This window comes from Punica granatum, chromosome 7 (genome assembly GCF_007655135.1).
Source record: "Punica granatum isolate Tunisia-2019 chromosome 7, ASM765513v2, whole genome shotgun sequence".
Taxonomy (NCBI): domain Eukaryota; kingdom Viridiplantae; phylum Streptophyta; class Magnoliopsida; order Myrtales; family Lythraceae; genus Punica; species Punica granatum.
In genome coordinates, this window is record NC_045133.1 from 24875683 (window position 1) to 24894841 (window position 19159).

The 19159-nt window shown below is 40.7% G+C and overlaps 3 protein-coding genes and 1 long non-coding RNA gene across 4 annotated transcripts; 2 read left to right on the forward strand and 2 right to left on the reverse strand.

Moving 5' to 3' along the window:
• Window positions 1-3007: 3007 nt before the first annotated feature.
• On the forward strand, window positions 3008-7332 carry LOC116214998 (alcohol dehydrogenase-like 7). The gene is made up of 10 exons (XM_031550544.1): window positions 3008-3288; window positions 3382-3518; window positions 3743-3789; window positions 4019-4344; window positions 4690-4772; window positions 4879-4954; window positions 5159-5223; window positions 5911-6006; window positions 6481-6645; window positions 6955-7332. The coding sequence occupies exons 1-10, from the start codon at window positions 3246-3248 to the stop codon at window positions 7069-7071; spliced, it is 1155 nt and encodes a 384-aa protein (XP_031406404.1). The 5' UTR covers window positions 3008-3245; the 3' UTR covers window positions 7072-7332.
• On the reverse strand, window positions 7133-10574 carry LOC116214997 (neutral ceramidase 2-like). Its single transcript, XM_031550543.1, has 8 exons — window positions 9934-10574; window positions 9516-9827; window positions 9057-9312; window positions 8682-8940; window positions 8452-8577; window positions 8197-8260; window positions 7905-8074; window positions 7133-7818 (listed from the first exon to the last, which is right to left on the reverse strand). The coding sequence occupies exons 1-8, from the start codon at window positions 10511-10513 to the stop codon at window positions 7258-7260; spliced, it is 2328 nt and encodes a 775-aa protein (XP_031406403.1). The 5' UTR covers window positions 10514-10574; the 3' UTR covers window positions 7133-7257.
• Window positions 10260-11574, forward strand: LOC116215001. Its single transcript, XR_004158389.1, has 2 exons — window positions 10260-10372; window positions 11141-11574. It is a non-coding gene; the product is annotated as an uncharacterized LOC116215001 (long non-coding RNA).
• Window positions 11575-12239: 665 nt separating this feature from the next.
• On the reverse strand, window positions 12240-13734 carry LOC116214999 (phosphoprotein ECPP44). Its single transcript, XM_031550545.1, has 2 exons — window positions 13306-13734; window positions 12240-13012 (listed from the first exon to the last, which is right to left on the reverse strand). Exons 1-2 carry the CDS (start codon window positions 13582-13584, stop codon window positions 12632-12634), a joined length of 660 nt encoding a protein of 219 aa, XP_031406405.1. The 5' UTR covers window positions 13585-13734; the 3' UTR covers window positions 12240-12631.
• Between the last annotated feature and the right edge of the window lie 5425 nt (window positions 13735-19159).

A 19159-nucleotide genomic window follows, 5' to 3' on the forward strand; every position in this document is an offset into this window, starting at 1 on the left:
AAACGATCTTCATTCGAGAACCTACCATTTATTATTGTCAAATATAGTGGAGAAAATCTGCATGTGGCAATCCATCACAAAAGAAAAAAAGAAAAAAAGAAAAATGACCTTCATTTTTGAACCTAGTGTTTATTAAATCTATAAGTTCCATCGAATCCCTTGCCACTTGAATCTGGATTGGGACTTGGGGGAGCTTTGATCATAGTGGAGAAAATATGCATGTGACAATTCATTTAAAAAAAAAACAGAGAGATGAGAAACGACATTCATTTGAGAAACTACTATTTGTTACTTGTCAAAGAATTCGAGTAGTATAAAACACATATTTATAGTCAACTAAAAAGATATATCTAAATTTAGCAAAAGGAAATATAAAGAGTACCACAATAACATATATATAATTAAAATAGATATATATGCATACAATATTATATGCTTTTGGTTGATTTTTCGTGCGATATATACACACACGTTGAATTAAATAAAGAAACTTTAAATATACATAAGTTAACATATCTACATATGTCATCTTTTCTTAATGGCGTATAAATGGTAGTAAATTATTGTATGCCCTTGTTGGACTATATCCTACTGTAAGTAATCTATATATTGGTCGATGTATATACAATGTATATATTCTATTGCATAATTTCTTCCCTTTTATATATTCTATTGAGCTATATACATATAATATATATATATATATATATTCTATTATTAAATAATTAAATAATTAAAATTTAAAACAACCTTTTTTCGGTGAATAAATTTAAAACAACCTATATAAGAATATTTCATTCCTTTATAAGAATATAACAATTTCCCTAATGTAAATTGGTGACATGGTAGCGCGAGAAAGCTCCGTTGTTCATTTTTGATAATGTGACAGTGTGAAAGTTCAATTTGAGGCTTTGTTTTCATATATATATATATATATATATAATCAAGACATTATGAACTCCAAGTTTAGCTAATTGAGATTTCCTTGGTAGATTCAAAGAGGTTATTCATATCAAGCACGTTTATGAATACTATTTTCTACAAACTCCAACAAAGAAAATGAGTAATTTACTTGTCACTAGAATCCAAGTATTTTCACCTTTGCCTAAAAAGAGCTCAATATTCGTGTAAAATTCCCACTTGGGCCTACACGGACTTGAGTCTATCTGCAATCCAAAAGCTTAAGCTGATAGGTTACTGGACTCAAGTCTCATATAAGCTTGTGGTTTCTTTCTTAATTTTTCGATGTGGGACAACATATCTCAACACCCGCCCTCACGTGGTAACGTGTGGTCCAACACGTGCCACGTGCCTTAAACACCCGCCCTTAACAACTAACCCAAGCCGGGCATCATCTTCTGTGCTCGAGCAAGGGGGGACAAATACCAAACTAGCATCGAGCTCCACACTCGGGCCTAACTAGAGGTGCATCTTTAGCTACCTCGGAATTGGACTAGGCCACTCTTGGGCCTGATTAACATGAGGCGCACTCTTGGCTACCTCGAAATCGAATCTGGCGTGGTGTGAGCCCACATGAGCCCGCGGAAGCATAACCCGCTCTGATACCATGTAAAATACCCACTTGGGCCTACAGGACTTGAGCCCATCTGCAACCCAAAAGCTTAAGCTGATAGGTTACTGGACCCAAGTCTCATAGAAGCTTGTGGTTTCTTTCTCAATTTTTTGATGTGGGACAACATATCTCAACACCCGCCCTCACGTGGCAACGTGTGGTCAAATTGATTTAAGATGATGCCGTGACTGGGGTTCGGGACAACGAAAAATTTAAGGAAGGTCGAGCACGACCAGTGGTTGCAGAAAAGATAACTGTCGAGATTTGGGGCGGAAGAAACGAGAGAGATTCCGCAGACAAGTCTAGAGAGAAAGGAAGGAAAAACTCGAAATTGTGTGACTCAAATCCAATGCTGACTATCGTTGCAATAAGACAAAAGAATTTGAGGTATTCTTGTCGGTAAGCGGGAGACGGAGACAATCTGCAGGGAGGAGAGATTTATTTCAAACAATCTAAGTAGGCGAGGAAAATGAAGCTTTCCCAGGTAGAACTGTGAAAGAAAGGTAGAGAAATTGGGGTTGACAAGTGCAAAATTGAGGTTGTCGAGCGTGCCCGGTCATGGCCGGACGCTCCGAAGAACGTATTTAGCGGAAGCTTTAATCAGTAGCAGCAGGATCGTCTCGCTCTGATACCATAAAGAATATAGAGAATTTGCTAGAATGTCACACACACTGACTCAATAAGCACTGACTCAAGTTCGAATGCACTCAGTCTACTAAAGGTAAAGATCTCTTGATTGTAAATTTTTTTCATTCATAGCACTCGAATGTATGACTTTGCTTAAGGAGACGATATGTTGAATAACTAATCTCTTGGGTTTGGTCTGGTCATAACGAGGGTAATTATCCACCCATCCTAGATTTGAAATTCCTTGGGGCTAGTAAGCACCTTTGAATTTACCTTGTCATGTGTGTTTACTTGCAGGCATGCATATGTGATCGTGAAAATTAATCGAGTGAAATTGAAATGCCTCATGATATTTAAAAAAAAAGAGGCCCAAACTGGTATTTATTACAGCGACACTGGGAGATTGTAATTGAACTTTTTTTTTTTTCCGATAGAGTGTAATTGAATTTTTTCAATTAGTCCATGAGTCTATTTAAGTAGTAGATGGATGAGATAACATAGAAAAAGAAAAGGATATGGGGGCGGAGGGCGCTTCCCACTTACTCTCGTTGACTTTATGAGGTTCGGGACTCACAATCGCCACCAACCACTGCCAGCTACGGCACTTCTTTTTAATGCATTGAAATAAAAATATTAAATATTTAATAAAGGGATGATAATCTCACTGAATATTAAATTTGAGTCACCAGTGGGAGTATTAAATCTGACGCATCTTGATCGCCGGAAGAATACAATACAGTATTCCCTCTCTTGTACGGTGCTTTTGCATTACCCATTTACCCGTCCACTCCTCTCCACTCCACCGGAAGAAGACAAACAAGTTCCGTTGACAGCGTCAAGTCAAACCATCTCCTCCACCAACTAATTCATAGGCAGAGCCGAGTCTCCTGCCGGCGTTCAGTTATCCCGTCCCTCACTCTCTGTCTCCGGTCATTGCTGTACTATATATATATATAGCGTCTTCCACTTCTAGCTAGCAGCCGATACGTGTAGGACGTCATAGAAAGAGAGAGGAAGGGAGCGTGCAGCCACGGAGAGCGAGAAGATGTCACCGAGCGGAACCGTCGGCAAGCCGATTCGATGCCGAGGTACTGCATTCCTTGCTCCAGCTATGTCTTCTTTCAGTTTAATGAGCTGAGTCCAGAATGGGATGCTGGATGACGGTGAAAACGGATTTGCAGCTGCGGTTGGTCGGGAGCCTGGAGCGCCGCTGGTGATAGAGGAGGTAGTCGTGGCTCCGCCCATGCCGTATGAAGTCCGGATTCGGATCATCTGCGCCTCTCTGTGCCACAGCGACATCACGTTCTGGAAAATGAAGGTCAATCTCTGCCTCTCTCTCAACTCTCTGACTGTATGAGCGCGTAGGCGTGAGTGAGGAATGCTTCAGGTTGTTTCTGTTGGTAGCTAGCAATAGCATCGACAGCCGCCATGTGTGTGTTCAGTAGCAGAAGACTAGTGGCGAACCTGTAGCACTTACTTCATTGATGAACCGCGGTCTTGAAGTCCAGTTCACTTGACCGAGATTACTGACGTGTTTTGCAGGATCCTCCGGGCTATTTTCCAAGAATTTTCGGTCATGAGGCAGTCGGGTAAGTCAGATACATTGCTTAATGCTTAACCGTTGATTTTTCATCGTCACTCCGTGTCCAGTTCTATGTGGATTTGAAGGTTGATTTGCGACAGCTGGTGGAAAACATGAACTTGTAAAATGTAAACTTGGAGCTTCTCCTCGATCTATGCTTGCTCTGAGCAGCATTCTTAAAATTTGGTGTCCGGTCTAATCTGAGCATATCACTGAGGAAGAATGTTGTGCTGCAGGGTTGTTGAGAGTGTAGGGGAAAATGTTGATGAGGTAAGTGCAGGAGATGTCGTAATCCCGACCTTCATGTCAGATTGTGGTGACTGTGCAGATTGCAAATCGTCAAAAAGCAATCTCTGTTCAAAACTCCCCTTCAAGTTATCTCCTTGGATGCCTAGATATGAGACAAGCAGGTTTACAGATATCAAAGGAGAGCCTTTGTTCCATTTTCTGTTTGTCTCAAGCTTTACCGAGTATACAGTGGTAGACATTGCCCATGTAGTGAAGATTGATCCGACTGCGCCTCCTAATAAGGCATGCCTTCTTGGTTGTGGAGTCTCAACAGGTACCGGCACCGGTATTAAATATGAACATGTACTTTGACATGATAGCAAAACTACTTTTCCATTTTCAGTAAACAAATTTCCAGTGTAGTAATAAATTCTTAAAAATTTCTGCAAACGTATCCTGGTCCTATTGGGTGAAATTGCTAAGGGTAGACCTTCTTGTGGACTTCTATTATTCCTCAAATACATTTAAGCCGGATGTGTTCAGTTTTCAGCTATTGGTCAATTTTCACAGATGTTGATTGATGAGTTTACTAGTTGGAGTCCATGGCTTATTGTCTTACCTAATTGCAATTGTTTGCTTTCATGGATATAACATTTCATTGCAAGTTGACAAATTATAGGGGTGGGTGCTGCTTGGAGGACTGCAAATGTGGAGGCTGAATCGACTGTTGCAATATTTGGACTTGGTTCGATTGGGTTAGCTGTACGTTCTCCTTGGAATCAGTATAAGTTTGTCATAATTGGCAATCGTAGATGAAAGGTAGGTGAATTTTACAGCAGGAGGCTTTAAAGAGCTACTGATTCTATAGGTTGCCGAGGGTGCTAGACTCTGTGGAGCTACTCGAATAATAGGCGTGGATGTCAACCCTAGAAAATTTGAAATTGGTAAGCTATTTTTTGGATCACTTGAAAATATTTCTTCAAGATGGGAAATCATATGCGAGTTGTGACCATGTCTTGCTAATATTTTCTGCTGAAGTGCATTTGCATTTTGGATTTTGGATGTAATATATATAACACTGTTATTAGGAAGGCTTCCTTTTACCTTCTATAATACTCTTTCGGGCTTCTGTCTTGTGATCAATGCAGGAAAGAAGTTTGGGGTTACAGATTTTGTAGATGCGGGAAAGAGTGGTGGTAAGTCTCTTGGCCAGGTAGACCTCTCAACCCGTGCTTGAGTAATCAAATGAATATAGCTTTGGCCTGAAGTATCCGAAACTATTGTATTTTCTTAAATGCAATTTATCAATAACCCCAAATATTCATTTAAGTAGAGTAAGCAAGAGAATAGATAAACAGCAGCTAGCCCAGGAAACTTAAAACAGATAACTTCGAGTTTCTTAAACGAAACTGACTAGCAAGCAAGCAAATGTTCAATAAAATTTGGCAAAGAAGTTGTTCTTCCCATATCCAAAATTTGGTGGACCAGAGCTGCTCCCTCCGCTATCTTGTTGCCGAATCCTCGCATTCCTTTCTATCTAAATGTAATAAACATTTCCGTTGCGGCACAACTTCTTCAAGACTACTTCCAGCTTTCTTCCTCCAAATTGCTGCATTTGTAAGCTGACCTGACCAGTCCACCACTGGCCCCAGGAAGAAATCTTACTTGCATGGAGACCACTAATTATATGAAGTTGTCTCATATGGACAGCTCTCACTCCATCAAAAGAACAGGACATTTAAAAACAACGAAAGGCGACTACTAGACCGACTCCTTCCACTATTCAGGCATTTATTGTTTTTTTGTGGACCTTAGGGGGACAAGTTTAATCTTTCACATAAGAGGAAAAGAAGAAAGACGATTTGTTTAACCTGTAATGCCTTTGTTTGCAACTGAGCAGTTAATCAAAGATATGACTGGTGGAGGTGCAGACTACTGCTTTGAATGCGTAGGCATGTCATCACTGGTGGAAGAGGCATATGCTGGCTGCAGAAAGGTCTCTCTCCGTCTTACACACTCTCTCTCTCAGCTTTTCTTTAGATCAGGACATCCAGCTTTGTCTTGCTCCTTGCTTGAACACAGCACTGTCACAGAAGCCTAACTTGTGCCTTGCCAAGATTGAAGCTTAGGTAAATGGAGGCTGTTGACACTGACATTTCCTACATTCTTAAGTTAATCAGACAAAGAAAAGCCAAATGTTTAACTTGGATAGCAAATAAAGATGACTGACTAGCATTGCTCGAGTAATCGTAGACAAAAAAACTTTGATACATTAGGAACTGGTATTCCATAATCAGGAGTGGATATTTCTCCTGTCTTTGTTGGGATGATTTCTTTCCCTCACATATTGTTTTCTTAAGTTAACGGATCGAGCTTCTCCTTAAGGTTGAATTTCTTTTATTTTTATTTTTATTTTTTATCTTGGATAATTGAAATATATATTGAATGAGGATCTTATGTGAATCTCCAGGGCTGGGGTAAGACAGTTGTATTAGGAGTCGACAGACCCGGAGCGCAACTGAGCCTAAACAGTAGTGAGGTCCTTCACAGTGGGAAAAGCCTAATGGGATCTTTGTTTGGAGGTCTCAAGGCCAAATCGGACATTCCCATTCTCTTGAAGCAGTATATGGACAAGGTGATCCGTTCATCTTTTCTGAATGCTTTTTCAAATGTGCCATCTACTCTTAATTTATTTAGAAACCAACATTTCATGGAGACAAATCTTACACGTGTTAAACTGTTCTTCGATAATAATGATAACCTAAAATATCTTCAGGGAATGATCTTAATGGAAAAGGAAGTCTGGAAATTGGCTGGAAAGGGGAATCCTGCTGATAAATCAAAAGGAATTTTAACAGCTATTGCGAGTTTTGTATCTGCCCGTTTAGGTTCTAGAAAACCTTTACATATGATTCGATCTCTTTCTTTTGTTCCTCCTTTTCAGGAGCTGCAGCTGGATGAGTTTGTCACGCATGAAGTCAACTTTGAAGACATCAACAAAGCATTCGAGTTACTTCTCGAAGGGAAGTCTCTTCGTTGTGTGATTTGGATGAGAAAATGAGATTTCCCTAATGAGCACAACGTTTGAATAAGCGTGGATTGATTCCACCGAAAAGGAGCTCTTGCTCAAGCAACCTGGTTGATATGAAACCAGCTTTCTTATGTTTTATTAAGCTCGTGTTCGTGCTGGTTCACTTGCATTAGCAGCTCACGCAATACAAATTCTGTGAATAGAATCAACTCTATGTTACTTATCGACTACATTGAATGCACTCGATGCACCGGTAAAGTATTCAGTGGGAGAGTCCTTTGTCTTCTTAAAGGACCCGAAGTGCCTCATCCTGTAAATCCCCGGACTAGCATCCTCTGGAACTTCCCATTCTATTGCCGCCAAGTCATGCGAGTAAGTCTCATCTAACTTCCACTTGAAATACAAGCAGAAATCATCATCATCATATGCCGGTACCCACCGCTCTCCCTCGAGCCTTTCAATGACTGCGAAAGTCCCTTCAGTCAACAAGTCGAATCTCGGGTTCGCACTCCAAAATGTGGCATTGGCTCTGTCTCCCTTCTTGAAGGACTTGCCCGCTGGTAAGTTGACATCTTCTTTCATGTCACCGAATTTTATTCCCGGGGGAGGAGGGTGCGCGAAAGGGGGAAGTACGAAGCTTTTTTGCACGGAGGAAAGATCCGGTGGTGCTGGACCTGTCGTGTTGATACTCTCTCCTGTCGCCATTGCTTTAGCTAATTTCTTGAATTCCTGTATGTATGCTAATAATGTATGGGGTCCGTACAACGTGGAAGCTGCCTGCAAGTATAATTATGGGTTCTTCAGCATCTTTAGCATAGCATTTTCCAGATGAGTCTCGGCAGGATTCTCCCAATAAAATGTACCTCGTATCGTTGCTGTGCATACTCTTCAAAGGTTGCAATGTACTGTGAATAGGTGTTTGTAAGGCCTGCAATCACAACTTGGAGATCATCGCCAAATTCTCCATTCCCATTGCTTATCAGCGTTTCCTTCACCGCCTTCCTCAGTCTCCGACCGGCCATCGTCGTGAACTCTGCAAATACGAAAAGCTTTACAGGCTACGGTTTGCTCTCGTGGCTCGAGGTCAGTGATGTAAAACACGTTCTTTCAGTATCTGGCATGGAAGAGTGAAACATTTAGATGTAGGAAGCAAACCTCCTGGCACTGAAAGGATGATTAGTCTTCCCAGCCTCAGTATCTGTATCGGAAGAATCGTGGGCTGCATTTTGGAGAGAAAAAGTTAAGATCATTCTGCAGGTATATCGATTGTTGCTCGGAACATTATGAAGTACAATCACGGATTGAGGTGTAAGCTAGCTGAAAATATGAATGTTCAGTTTGTTGAGTATATCTTTTAGAGCAAGAAAAATGTTGTTTCAGTTCAAGCGCGTTTCGGTTAGTGAGTCTTACCGCCCAAGCATAAGGTTCAAACATTTCGCCAGTGGAGAGCAGAACGGGCTTGGGCTGTTGGCATGTTTCCTGATATTGGCTGGGTTTCTTCAATAAATCCCTCAGCTGTTTCCAGAATATGTTGATCTGTACATAGCATAAAAGAAAGCCGGGTTTTGCATTGAATTCTTCTTCCATGTTTGTGTTTGGGACTTGATGAATTGTGTACTAGAAGTTGCTGTTAGTATAACCTCTGTGTCGCCCTGTTGAAAGCCGAAAGCCCCAGGTCCATCTGTAGTTCCGGCAGCAAAACCGGGTCCGAGGGCGGCAGGGCAAGTTCGACCAACCTGGTTCCCTTCCAGCTCCACTTCAATGTCTGTGAAATTCAAGTACACGTGACGGTAATCAATCTTTCCGTTGATTCGCTCGTGGGCGGAATTGAAGAGATCAACTGCTGTCTTGAACTGCCTCTCCCCAATGATCTTCGTGCTCCGTATCTCATCCGGGTACCTGAAATGAGAAAGCCAGAACTCATATTGTGACATAAGCTTTTCAATTCTTGTGTGATCTGTGCCCATTTGATCTTAGTATTGTGATTGTGGTGGTTCAGCTGGCTAATCTAGTACCCAGGTCCACGCCCGACACAGAGTAGATCGTTCCCGTGACACGAAGAGCGGTTGAAGTCGCAGGGTTTTCCACTGTCAATGCAGAAGGCGCCAAGCACATTTGGGGTGACATCTCCGACGTTGGACTGACAGAATGCTCCGGTAAACAGCGAGCCATCGTTCTTCCTCACCTTCGACCTCTGGCTGCTTGTTCTGCTGCACGGCTGCCCTCCCGTGGCCTTGATCTCCTGCGCTTTTTCCTCCAGGATGCTTTGATCTAGTCCAGCAAGGTGCGACATGACCACGAGTTAGAGGATTTCAAGGACTAAGAGTAAGCTGGTTTTCTCCGAGGGAATATCGCATGTATCTGCTATCTCGGAACAGAGGAGATCCATAAAGTAATCCTCATAATGCATCATTATGAGTCGAGAGGTGGATCCTATGCAGTGTAAAGCCCATGCTATTTACATTTTAACGTACTTGATATGCCGATGGAATCAGCAGCAGGTGGTGACGACGAGTTTGGCTTGACCGTCGAAGCGAACCAGTCCTCAAAGAACCGGGCGGCCGCCCCCTTGTTGTCGCCACTAATGAGCGTGTTATCCTTGCTCATGGATGTACCATGCGTGGCGAACCAGTTGAACGCTCCAATGCTCTTCCCACTCGCATCATTAACGAACTTCAGGAGAGTCATCTGTGTGTCCACATCATTAGCATACTGAGCTCTCTCATCGGCCGGGTTCATCAGGTATGCACTCGGGCTCCTGTTTATGCCCGCATTCTCCACGTCCCCTTCAAAAGTAAACCGGTCACCATTTCAGTAGGATTACGTAGGCCATTCAGCAGGAATGGTGTTGGAATGAGAGATGCGCGGGTCCGGATGGACTATGATTTTTACCTTGATTGATGAATATCGAACCGACCTTGAGGCTCTCATGGGCCTGGCTTATGCTCTGCTCAATTGCAGTGACGATGGCGTCGAAGGATTGCTGTATGAAGCCCAACGAGGTCACTGAGTATACTACGTACTGCAAGTACCCCGCAGGCCCAGCATGTGTGTGAGTCCCGCTGATTGCTACGTTCTCTTCCGTATACAAATCTCCATACCGCGCCTTAAGTCTCTCGAGGACTTTTATGGTGACGAGCTGAGATGCCATACCGGCATCAAGATTGACGAAAGCAAAACAGGGACCCTTGCCGGATTCCTCCGCCACGATAAATGTCCGGGCCCTTAGGCGGAAGTGGATGCCAGCGGTTATCTGCTGTATGTTGGCGTACCCCATCATGTTCACCCCTTCTGCTGGCCCTGTCATGTCGTAGCTCCCAACTCCGATAAGGTAATTTCCCCCGCCGTCTGAAGCGGTTGCGAAAGTTATCACTCCGGCAGCCGTACCGGCAACAAGTGCACAAAACAGTGCCAGCGTTGCCATATGCGGGCGGCCTATCTGTCCTTTGTCTCTCATTGTTTTTCCTAGCATGCTAAGCTACCAAGGAGATGCTTATTTTATACATTACAGAACTTTCTACCGATCAAAATGTTTTACGAAGTGTTAAGAGAAGGAAGTCAAAATATATAATTAACCCGAAATAGGAGCAATGCATAGATTGTATCAAGGGGTTGGTGTGGCATTTTGCTTGTCATGTGTTAATTACAATATATGTGATCGGTAGCGGGCTCAGAATTTCTTGGACGGATTTGGCTTTTATTAAGTTGTGCTTTAGTTTGTAGAAGCTAAGGTTTAGCTGATGATGACCGATTCCTTAAACTAGGAATATGGGAGAGAATCATTCTACTAAGTACAACTTTTGTCTGGTTTTACGATTTACGACGGGATGAAACTTCAGAGGGAGAGGGAGATTTTGACAAGGCCCTCTGTTTTGTCCATTTCGTTCGAATTATGCCACCTAAAATATCCTCAGTCGGACCAGTATACCTTAATTCTAGAACAATAAAAAAGAAGAGAGGTATATAACATAATAGTATTACATTCTATCGTGTAGAATGAGAGTATTTGCTCTTAATTCTCGCTAATAATACTTAGCATTTCATTTTATTTTTATTCATATACCATGTCCATGGCCTCAGGCTTATCTTATAATCGCAGGGAAAAGAAAGTATTTAGTATAGTACGGGGCACTTCGAGCGGTATGCAAATATTTATATGGGTCATATATGTTTTCTCCTTCGCATGTTGTAAGATGATCTCACTGGGTTGGCCACTCTATCCATCTCCTCCCCACAATTCGAAAACAAGATGGGCATACATACATTCAAGGACTCTTCTGGTTTGCTCTATTGTGATTTTTCTTCGAAAAGGCTATCAAGACGACTAGAATTGCAGGAATTTATGGACTCCTCATCTTTACGGGCATCTTCGTATTATATCGACAGGAGGTCGAGACTAGAGTTTAAGTTCACTGCTCGCTGCTTTTAGCCTAGGTGTTTATTGCCTATTTATCTCTATTGTAGTTAAACTTGAAATGTCCCTCCAATATTCTTGATCCTGCAATTTTTATTGAGCGTTTATATTTTTCTGAATAATGATAAAAGTCTCATTACAAAACGGGAGGAGAAAAAAGAAGAAGAATTGGACAATCATTTTACGCATGCCTCTAACCTGAAGGTTGCTCTTTCTGCTTTGCTTTGGCCAAGGCCCGGTTATTGCCAATCACATCCAAGTGCGAGACCCCTACAAAGCTAACCTTCAAATCAAAGGATTCTTGTACATCAATAATTTCTCCGTCGAACGAGATTATTCTTGTTTGAACATTAGCTTTTCGCCATTCGTAATATATTACTAACATCGATCAACTGATTACATATGATGTAGACTGAAAAATCGACTTATTTCATATTATATGAATACCGCACTAGAAAAACTTTCGGAATACGACATGCACAATAAACTCCATCGATAGGATTTCCCGTCAATCATCACAAACGAGAAAGTTATTTGCTCTACTTAATTTCTTGCTAGCCACTAAAGTGAAAAAAATGTTCGTTCCCCTGTGGACAAGGGAAAAGTTCCATAAAATGAACGGGTAAAGCATAATAACAGCGTTAAAGGGGGCCTACTCGCATCATCTCTTAAATCTAATCAAATCGCGAAATTGACCCGCTAACAATAATAAATTTAAACACATAAATTGGGAAAAATTCCATACTTCTAGTAAAATGTCAGGCACGAACGCCATTTCCGCATAGATAATCAAACAAAATATGAATTATATAAATCTTTTTTTTTTTGCTTTTTGAGCGACCCGACCAGATGGAATGACACAAAAGGAAAATATAAAGAAATTAAATATTAATTATTTACCTAAGAAACACAATATAAAGCACACCATGGTACTTATATTTACACGCATAATATCACTAATCCCTTCATCCACAAGTAAAGCAATAAAGGAACCATATCATTCAAAGACCATTCATGACCCCCCACCAGCTGATCCGACACAAAGCTTCCCCAAACCAAACCAAACCAAACCAAACCAAAAAAGAAAACCATAGTTTTACCTTAAAAAATGAAAAAAAAAAAAAGACCAAACAATAACAAGGGTAATAATCTTATGATTTTTTTTTTGGCGCTTAATTAATGGGAAGCACACTCCTTGTCCTTCTTCTCCTCATCTCCATTCTTGGGGTGGTACCCGGGGAGCTTCTCCTTGATCTTCTCCAGCAGCCCCTTCTTCTCCTTGTGCTCCTCCTCGGGGCAGGGCGGCAGGGTGCTCTCCGGCATAGCCGAAGGCGGCGGCGCTGGCGGCGAGTGAGCCTCCACCCCCTCCTCGACCGGCTTCTTTTGGCCCGGGAGCTTCTCCTTGATCTTCTCCATAAAACCCTTCTTATCCTCGGGTTTGTCCTCGCACTTCTCGACCGGGATGGCGGTCTCCTCCTCGTGTTTCTCCTTCTTCTTCTCCTTCTTCTTCTTCTTTTCCTTTTTAGCTTCATCGTCGCCCTCCTCCTCGTCACTCGACTGCAGATTTATTAATTTCGATCATTGGAACGATATCAAGATACATAGACAATTACATGACAACGATCTTTCCTTACCGCCTACACGAAAAATAACATGATCGCAAATACCCGTAACTATATAAAGGATCACTTGGATCATGAAAATTAGTCGGACGAAATCCAAGTACTCTTTTGGTTATTGAGAATAAAACTACAAAGGATTGTTCTTGATGATCATGATCTTTGGATATTGCTAACGGGAAATGAAATAATAACTCGACAAGATTCGCCGGGAGATCGAGATGGACTTACCGAGCTAGAGCTGCTGCCCGACCGGTGCAGCTTCTCCAAGAGGCTGCCGTGCTTCTTCTCCTCCTCCTCCTCTTTGCATGGCTTCTTCTCCTCCTCTTCGGAGACCTTCACCTTCTCCTTGAACTCCGCCGCGACAACCCCCTCGTGCGGGGGCTTCTGCTCCTCCTTCTTCCCGCTCATGAAGTCGAACAAGCCCCGGTCTGTGGTCTCAACGTTCTCCTCTCGGACCACGGGGGTCTCGCACTCGTGGCTCTCGTGGTGGCGGTGCTCTTCGGCCATTTCTGATCGCTCCGATGAGTAGACGATGATCGGGAACTTAAGACGGTTGCGAAGACGAAGCTAAACGAATTGGTGGATGATTGATCGGCTTAAGGTTTTTATGTAAAGTTGATGTGGGTAATGAGATTTTCTGATGGCTTTAAAGGGGGGGAGAGTGAGTGGGATTTTATAGCATTGTGCCCACGCGTACCTTACCCGACTAAGGAAAGCAAGGAAGCCATAGAATTGTTTAATTGCAAAGTCACCCCTAACAATTCATATATTTTCCTTTTGATGCTTGCTTCCTTTTTTAAAAGGTGCTCTATGTAACGATCAAACGTTAGATCTAGTTCCACAACTTTCATGAGAAGTTCGGCATTCATATTCAACGGAGTGTTCTTTGGAAAAGCCGGGAAAAAATAAAAAAAGAAAAAGAAAAAGAGAACCTTGTTCAGAACCACGTACTAAATGTTTGGTTAGAATATATAATACTTCTAAGACGAGAGAATGATAAATTAGAATATGTATCTTTTTATTTGAAATGAATATGTGCATAACATATGTTGGATTGAAGAGGATTTGCATTGTAGGACGCTCAATTATCATTGAACTTCACTTCGGGAGAGAAATGTACTAGCTAAATCAATGCATAAGTCCCCAATGTGTATTAGATATATATGTGTGTGTGCGCGCACGCGCGTGGAGTATTATTCAACATGTATATATCATTATACTATATTTCATGAATCACTTATCATATGTCAAAATATATATCTATACTGGTGAAGGAGGTGGTGGAGCGCCACCCTTTAAGACATATATCATATCAGATTACATTGATAGACATTCTACGTATCTTAATTTTTACGAATTGATCAAACTTTTATATCTCGAATATGGACATGGAAGGTACAACATGCGCTCATAGAAAAGAATGAAGTACAGAAATTTTCGACCAGGCACCATAAAATCAAAGTAAACTATCATTGTTATTAAGGATCAATTTTATCGATGTGCCTCTGGTTGTCATATATTTCTTGCTTTGCTTTACTTTTCTATTAATCTAAAGAACTGTAAAATTTTCACTTAGACCTACACGAACTTGAGCCTATCTGCAATCCAAAAGTTTAAACTGATAGGTTGCTAGACTTAAGTCACATATAAGATTGTGGTTTCTTTCTCATTTTTTCTTTGTGGGATAACATATCTCAACACCCGCCCTCACGTGGTAGCGTATGGTCCAGCACGTGCCGCGTGTTCTTAAGCACCTGCTTTCAATAATTGACCATGAGTCGGACATCTTCTTCAATGCTCGAGTGAGGGGGACAAACACCAAGTTGGCTTCGAGCTTCACACTGAGGCTTTACTAGAGGTGTACCTGTAGCTATTTTGAAACTGAACCAGGTCACTCTCGAGCCCGACTAACATGAAACGCATTATTAATTGCCTCGAAATCGAATCTTGCTTGGATAGTCGCATGGATTAAGTTGGAGGTCACAATTAAAAAGGAGTTAGCGTGGTGGGATGGATATAAAAGTTGAACAATTCAGGGACATTTATGCAATTTGCCTGAAATAAGAATTTAAATGGCCCTGGCCAATCGGGTCCCTCTTCTGTAACCGACGTGTGCATACAATCAAGGCGTCAGGTCGACCCCCACGCGCCGCTCCAACATACTCGCGCTCCTATTGTGCCACGTGTCAGACTCGCTGTCTTGTCAGCCCACGCTGCTGCTGAGGGCGGTGGAGGAAAGGAATAGTCAAAAGAAGAAAGGAGAAAAGTCGAGAGAGAGAGGGGCGGACAGGCTGTTGCTGCTTCAGCGTCCTGACAGCCAATAGGGACCGTGACACGTGGAAGGAAGAACGTGGGAGGGGTTGTCGGCATGGATGCGATAAAAATGAGGAAAGAGGTCGGTGTGGTGGCCCACCCCATGTCTGTGTGTATCCTCGTGGCGGTAGGATGGGAAGAGTGGAAAATTATGTTTAAAATATTTTTATTTATTTTTACCGATAAAAATTGGTTCATAAGTCGGCTATTGTTTTTATATGAACTTTTGAATTATAATTTATATATAGATATAATTTACGATGAGAAGATTTTTAATTTTATCGGATCGATTTGGATCAACTCTGTATTAGTTGGAGTTCATTGAGTCTTTCAAATACCATGTACTGCATAAATAAAATCTTTCCTTTTCTCTTCTCAAATGACAAGTTTTAATTAATTGACGTAATTAATAAAAATCAACCGTGTTAAGGGAAAGATCGTCTAAGAATTTCTTATATGATTATTATTTTTGTTGCAGAGCCAGGCATGAGTGTATAAGAAGAAAATGGAGAATAAAAAGTTACAGGAAATATTAATGTTAGTTGATTGAAGCGATTCGATATTTGTTTATCGTAAATCAGGTCACGATTATGAATTTTGTGAATAAAAAAAAAAAGATCGGAAGAAATTCACACTTTAGTGGGTGTCGACCCGGAAGAGTATGGTAGTTTTATACACGTGTCGACACAGTAGTCATGACTTATTAGATTTTTATATCAGCATGCACGCCGAAATAGATGTGGAAAAGGCTTGCTAGGAAGAATTAAATTCAAGACTTATTTTTCTCAAGTGGAGAGTAAAGTTAATGTACCAAATATCATTTCTATACTGACCCTCAACGTGCAAACGCGCCCATAGTTTTTATACATGTGCATATGTCACGGATGGATACTAGTGAGAATCTCCTTAATCCGACCACAGAGACTACAGCGAGTTGAGATAGAGATCATGTCTAATGATCCGTATCATAAATAAATCAACCGCCCACTTCGCGACACACCTGAAACACCAAAACCGGATAAGTTCGTGACATTTTATTCACAATAAGAAAATAGTTAGAGAATAACGACAAGAAATTTAAAATTAAAGGCATTTTAATGGGTTGATCCGACACAACTGAATTAATCGAAAATATTCATTGAGTTTTTGAATATTAGTACGGACACCGAACAACAATAAATTAAAGTTAAGGACATCCCTACCCCTCTAAAAAAAAAAGAAAGAAAAAATGACATCCCATAAGTTGATGAACTAGTGCTAATATAAAGTTATTGTAATTGGGGTTTCTTTCGAGATTTGCGAGACTGGTAGGTATCCGAGATTAGCTCTTTGATTAAAGATTGAGATCCCTTTATATGCTGTCCATTTATTGGCAATGTAATGAATGGGGGGCCCCACTTTTGTGTTGATTGATGAGGTTGTCAACTTTGGGAGGAATACGTTTCTCTCCCTTCCCTTCCCTATTGGACAGAGATGGTCGGTTTGGGCTTGCTCTAATGTCCGGTCCCTTTTCCCCATATAAATTCTTCTTTATTATCCTCATCAATCTCACGATTAAGGAATTTACTAATATGGGTCCATATTACGATTGCATATTTAATACCGTCAGTTCAAACTTTTAATATTTCAATTCAAGTGTTTAGTATTTTTAGTAATCATAATTAATATTAGTATTTTTTACTTCTATTTTCAATTTAAATATTTAGTATTACATTGAATTATTTATTATTTTGTATAATTCACTACAAATAGTAAAAATACTAAACACTTTAACTAAAATATTAAATATTAAATTAAAATATTAAACATGTCTCAAAGACATAGAGTCATATTAAAATTTTCTCAATATTAAATTAAGATGTCATAACCATCAATCATAATGTATAACTTTCGTATGAAAATCCCATTACTTATTAATAACTCGGTTTATCGGGAGCGGGACTGATCCTCATTTGGACATCATCGATCTGGTCCTTATCACAACGTTCTTCCTATGGATTTCAAATCCCTACGACGCATCTAAAATTCACTGTCTGTAACGCAGATTTGTCGACTAAGCCGCACTAATATTAAAAGTTAATTACTACTTTCTTTGAGGTTATGAGAAAATGACACGAGTTGATACGTGTCATTACATCAGCATGATTTTCTAAATTCTGATTACGAATCAGTTCAACCCATGGCGTTTTTTCTTTGGCTTCTTTATATATATTACTATTACGATAGCATGAAAGGAATGTCTTTAAAGGAATCCCGTTAGCTCCTCCCCAATAAGAAAACGAAAGGAATCTCGTACGCTTTTAGGCTGGACGATTTGTCGATAATATCATTGCAAGGGGTGGTGAAGTTGGGAGGTCTATAATCTATTGGATCGGATGGATGATCCAACCGTTCCGTTCACTAAAGTGACACCATGCATTCAGTTATCGCTCGTATTGCATTCCGTTTCGTGTTCGTACTACGTAATCCGCTGGACTTTAATTAGATACCGTACTCCTAATGACGCTTTGGCAGCGTCGCATTCATCGCGACGTCAAGATGGAGTGGATCGGCCAGCTCGGGGCAATTATAATGTGAATGTATTGTAAGATCGGCCTAACCAAGTTGATGGCCGAACCAGCTTGATGTTAACATGTCGGGTCCCCCCATTCCTCGATTACCAATTCGTGGCTTCTGTTTTGGTGATTCCTCAGACTTGAGTTCGGGCCGCTTGTACTTGTTTTTGATGTGCCGCACGAAGGGTGATAACGGAATGGAATTGCATAGTCGGGTTTTGTCCTCAGCTGCATGGTGTTTATTAAAGAAGAATTAAGCCCGATGATTGAGCCCAATTACCAATAAGACCATTGGCCCACGAAGAAATACGCCAACGTCGAACAGACTAGTGGGCCAGCCTCTTTTCTATGGTAATCAAATTGTAAAAAAAAAAAAAAAAATTTAAAACTGATTTTCGTTCTCCCCCTCCCCTCTCTTGGGTGAATTCGGGGCGAGGCTTCTTTTTTTTTTTTTTTTCCTGAGAAAAATGGTTGGGCGACCAGCATAGTAATTCTCACCGTGAGTAACCATATGAGCCTAATTTTGAGCCATATCTATACCATAAACCTAGGACATGAGCTCATCACACGACTCCAGTGAGGTTTCAAGAAAATTAAATAATAAATTATGAAAAAAATTCAATCTTTGCACTTGATTTCAATTTTAGGATGGACACTTTTCCTCGTCATAGAAATTAACTATAAGTTTCGTATCAATTTTAGCATGGCGTTATATTTTCCGTTCATTTATTAAAAGATGGCCTGGCATAGTGGCGTACGCTATCGTCTGTTTACCTAGAGATCGCACGTTTGATACTTAGTGAGACTATCCGTACCCCTTTATTAGTTATTTATGATTTATCTTTTATTATATTATGATTTAGGCCTCCTTTATAAGCTAAAAAATTCATTTTTCATTAATTTAAACGTAAGTGCTAATGTGACTTGCACCGAGTGCGTTCTAAAGGGTTTTTAAATATAATATACTAAATGAAAGGCCCTCGCAGATTTGATGGCCATATTAACAAATCGACAATCAATGTTGGATCGAAAATGTAACTAATATAAAATTCCTTCCATGACTCAAATTTGACTATAATAATTCGAATAAATTGTATTTATTATCAATCATATAGAAAAATGAGTCCTTCGTAATTCATAAAGTAGAACAAATTTTGTTTTACTCGTACTAACGACATGTAATCACAAAAGGTTAATATTTCTTTTTTGGATAA

Excerpts from the sequence above, each read along its gene's own strand:
- LOC116214997 (XM_031550543.1), bottom strand. The coding sequence starts at position 10,513 with ATGCTAGGAAAAACAATGAGAGACAAAGGACAGATAGGCCGCCCGCAT. Across the intron at positions 9,828-9,933 it reads TTCGATATTCATCAATCAAG|GGGACGTGGAGAATGCGGGC; the intron begins GTAAAAATCATA and ends TTACTTTTGAAG. Across the intron at positions 8,261-8,451 it reads TTGAACCTTATGCTTGGGCG|CCCACGATTCTTCCGATACA; the intron begins GTAAGACTCACT and ends TCCAAAATGCAG.
- LOC116214999 (XM_031550545.1), bottom strand. The coding sequence starts at position 13,584 with ATGGCCGAAGAGCACCGCCACCACGAGAGCCACGAGTGCGAGACCCCC. Across the intron at positions 13,013-13,305 it reads CGGGCAGCAGCTCTAGCTCG|TCGAGTGACGAGGAGGAGGG; the intron begins GTAAGTCCATCT and ends ATAAATCTGCAG.
- LOC116214998 (XM_031550544.1), top strand. The coding sequence starts at position 3,246 with ATGTCACCGAGCGGAACCGTCGGCAAGCCGATTCGATGCCGAG. Across the intron at positions 5,224-5,910 it reads GTGGTAAGTCTCTTGGCCAG|TTAATCAAAGATATGACTGG; the intron begins GTAGACCTCTCA and ends GCAACTGAGCAG. Across the intron at positions 6,646-6,954 it reads TGAAGCAGTATATGGACAAG|GAGCTGCAGCTGGATGAGTT; the intron begins GTGATCCGTTCA and ends CCTCCTTTTCAG.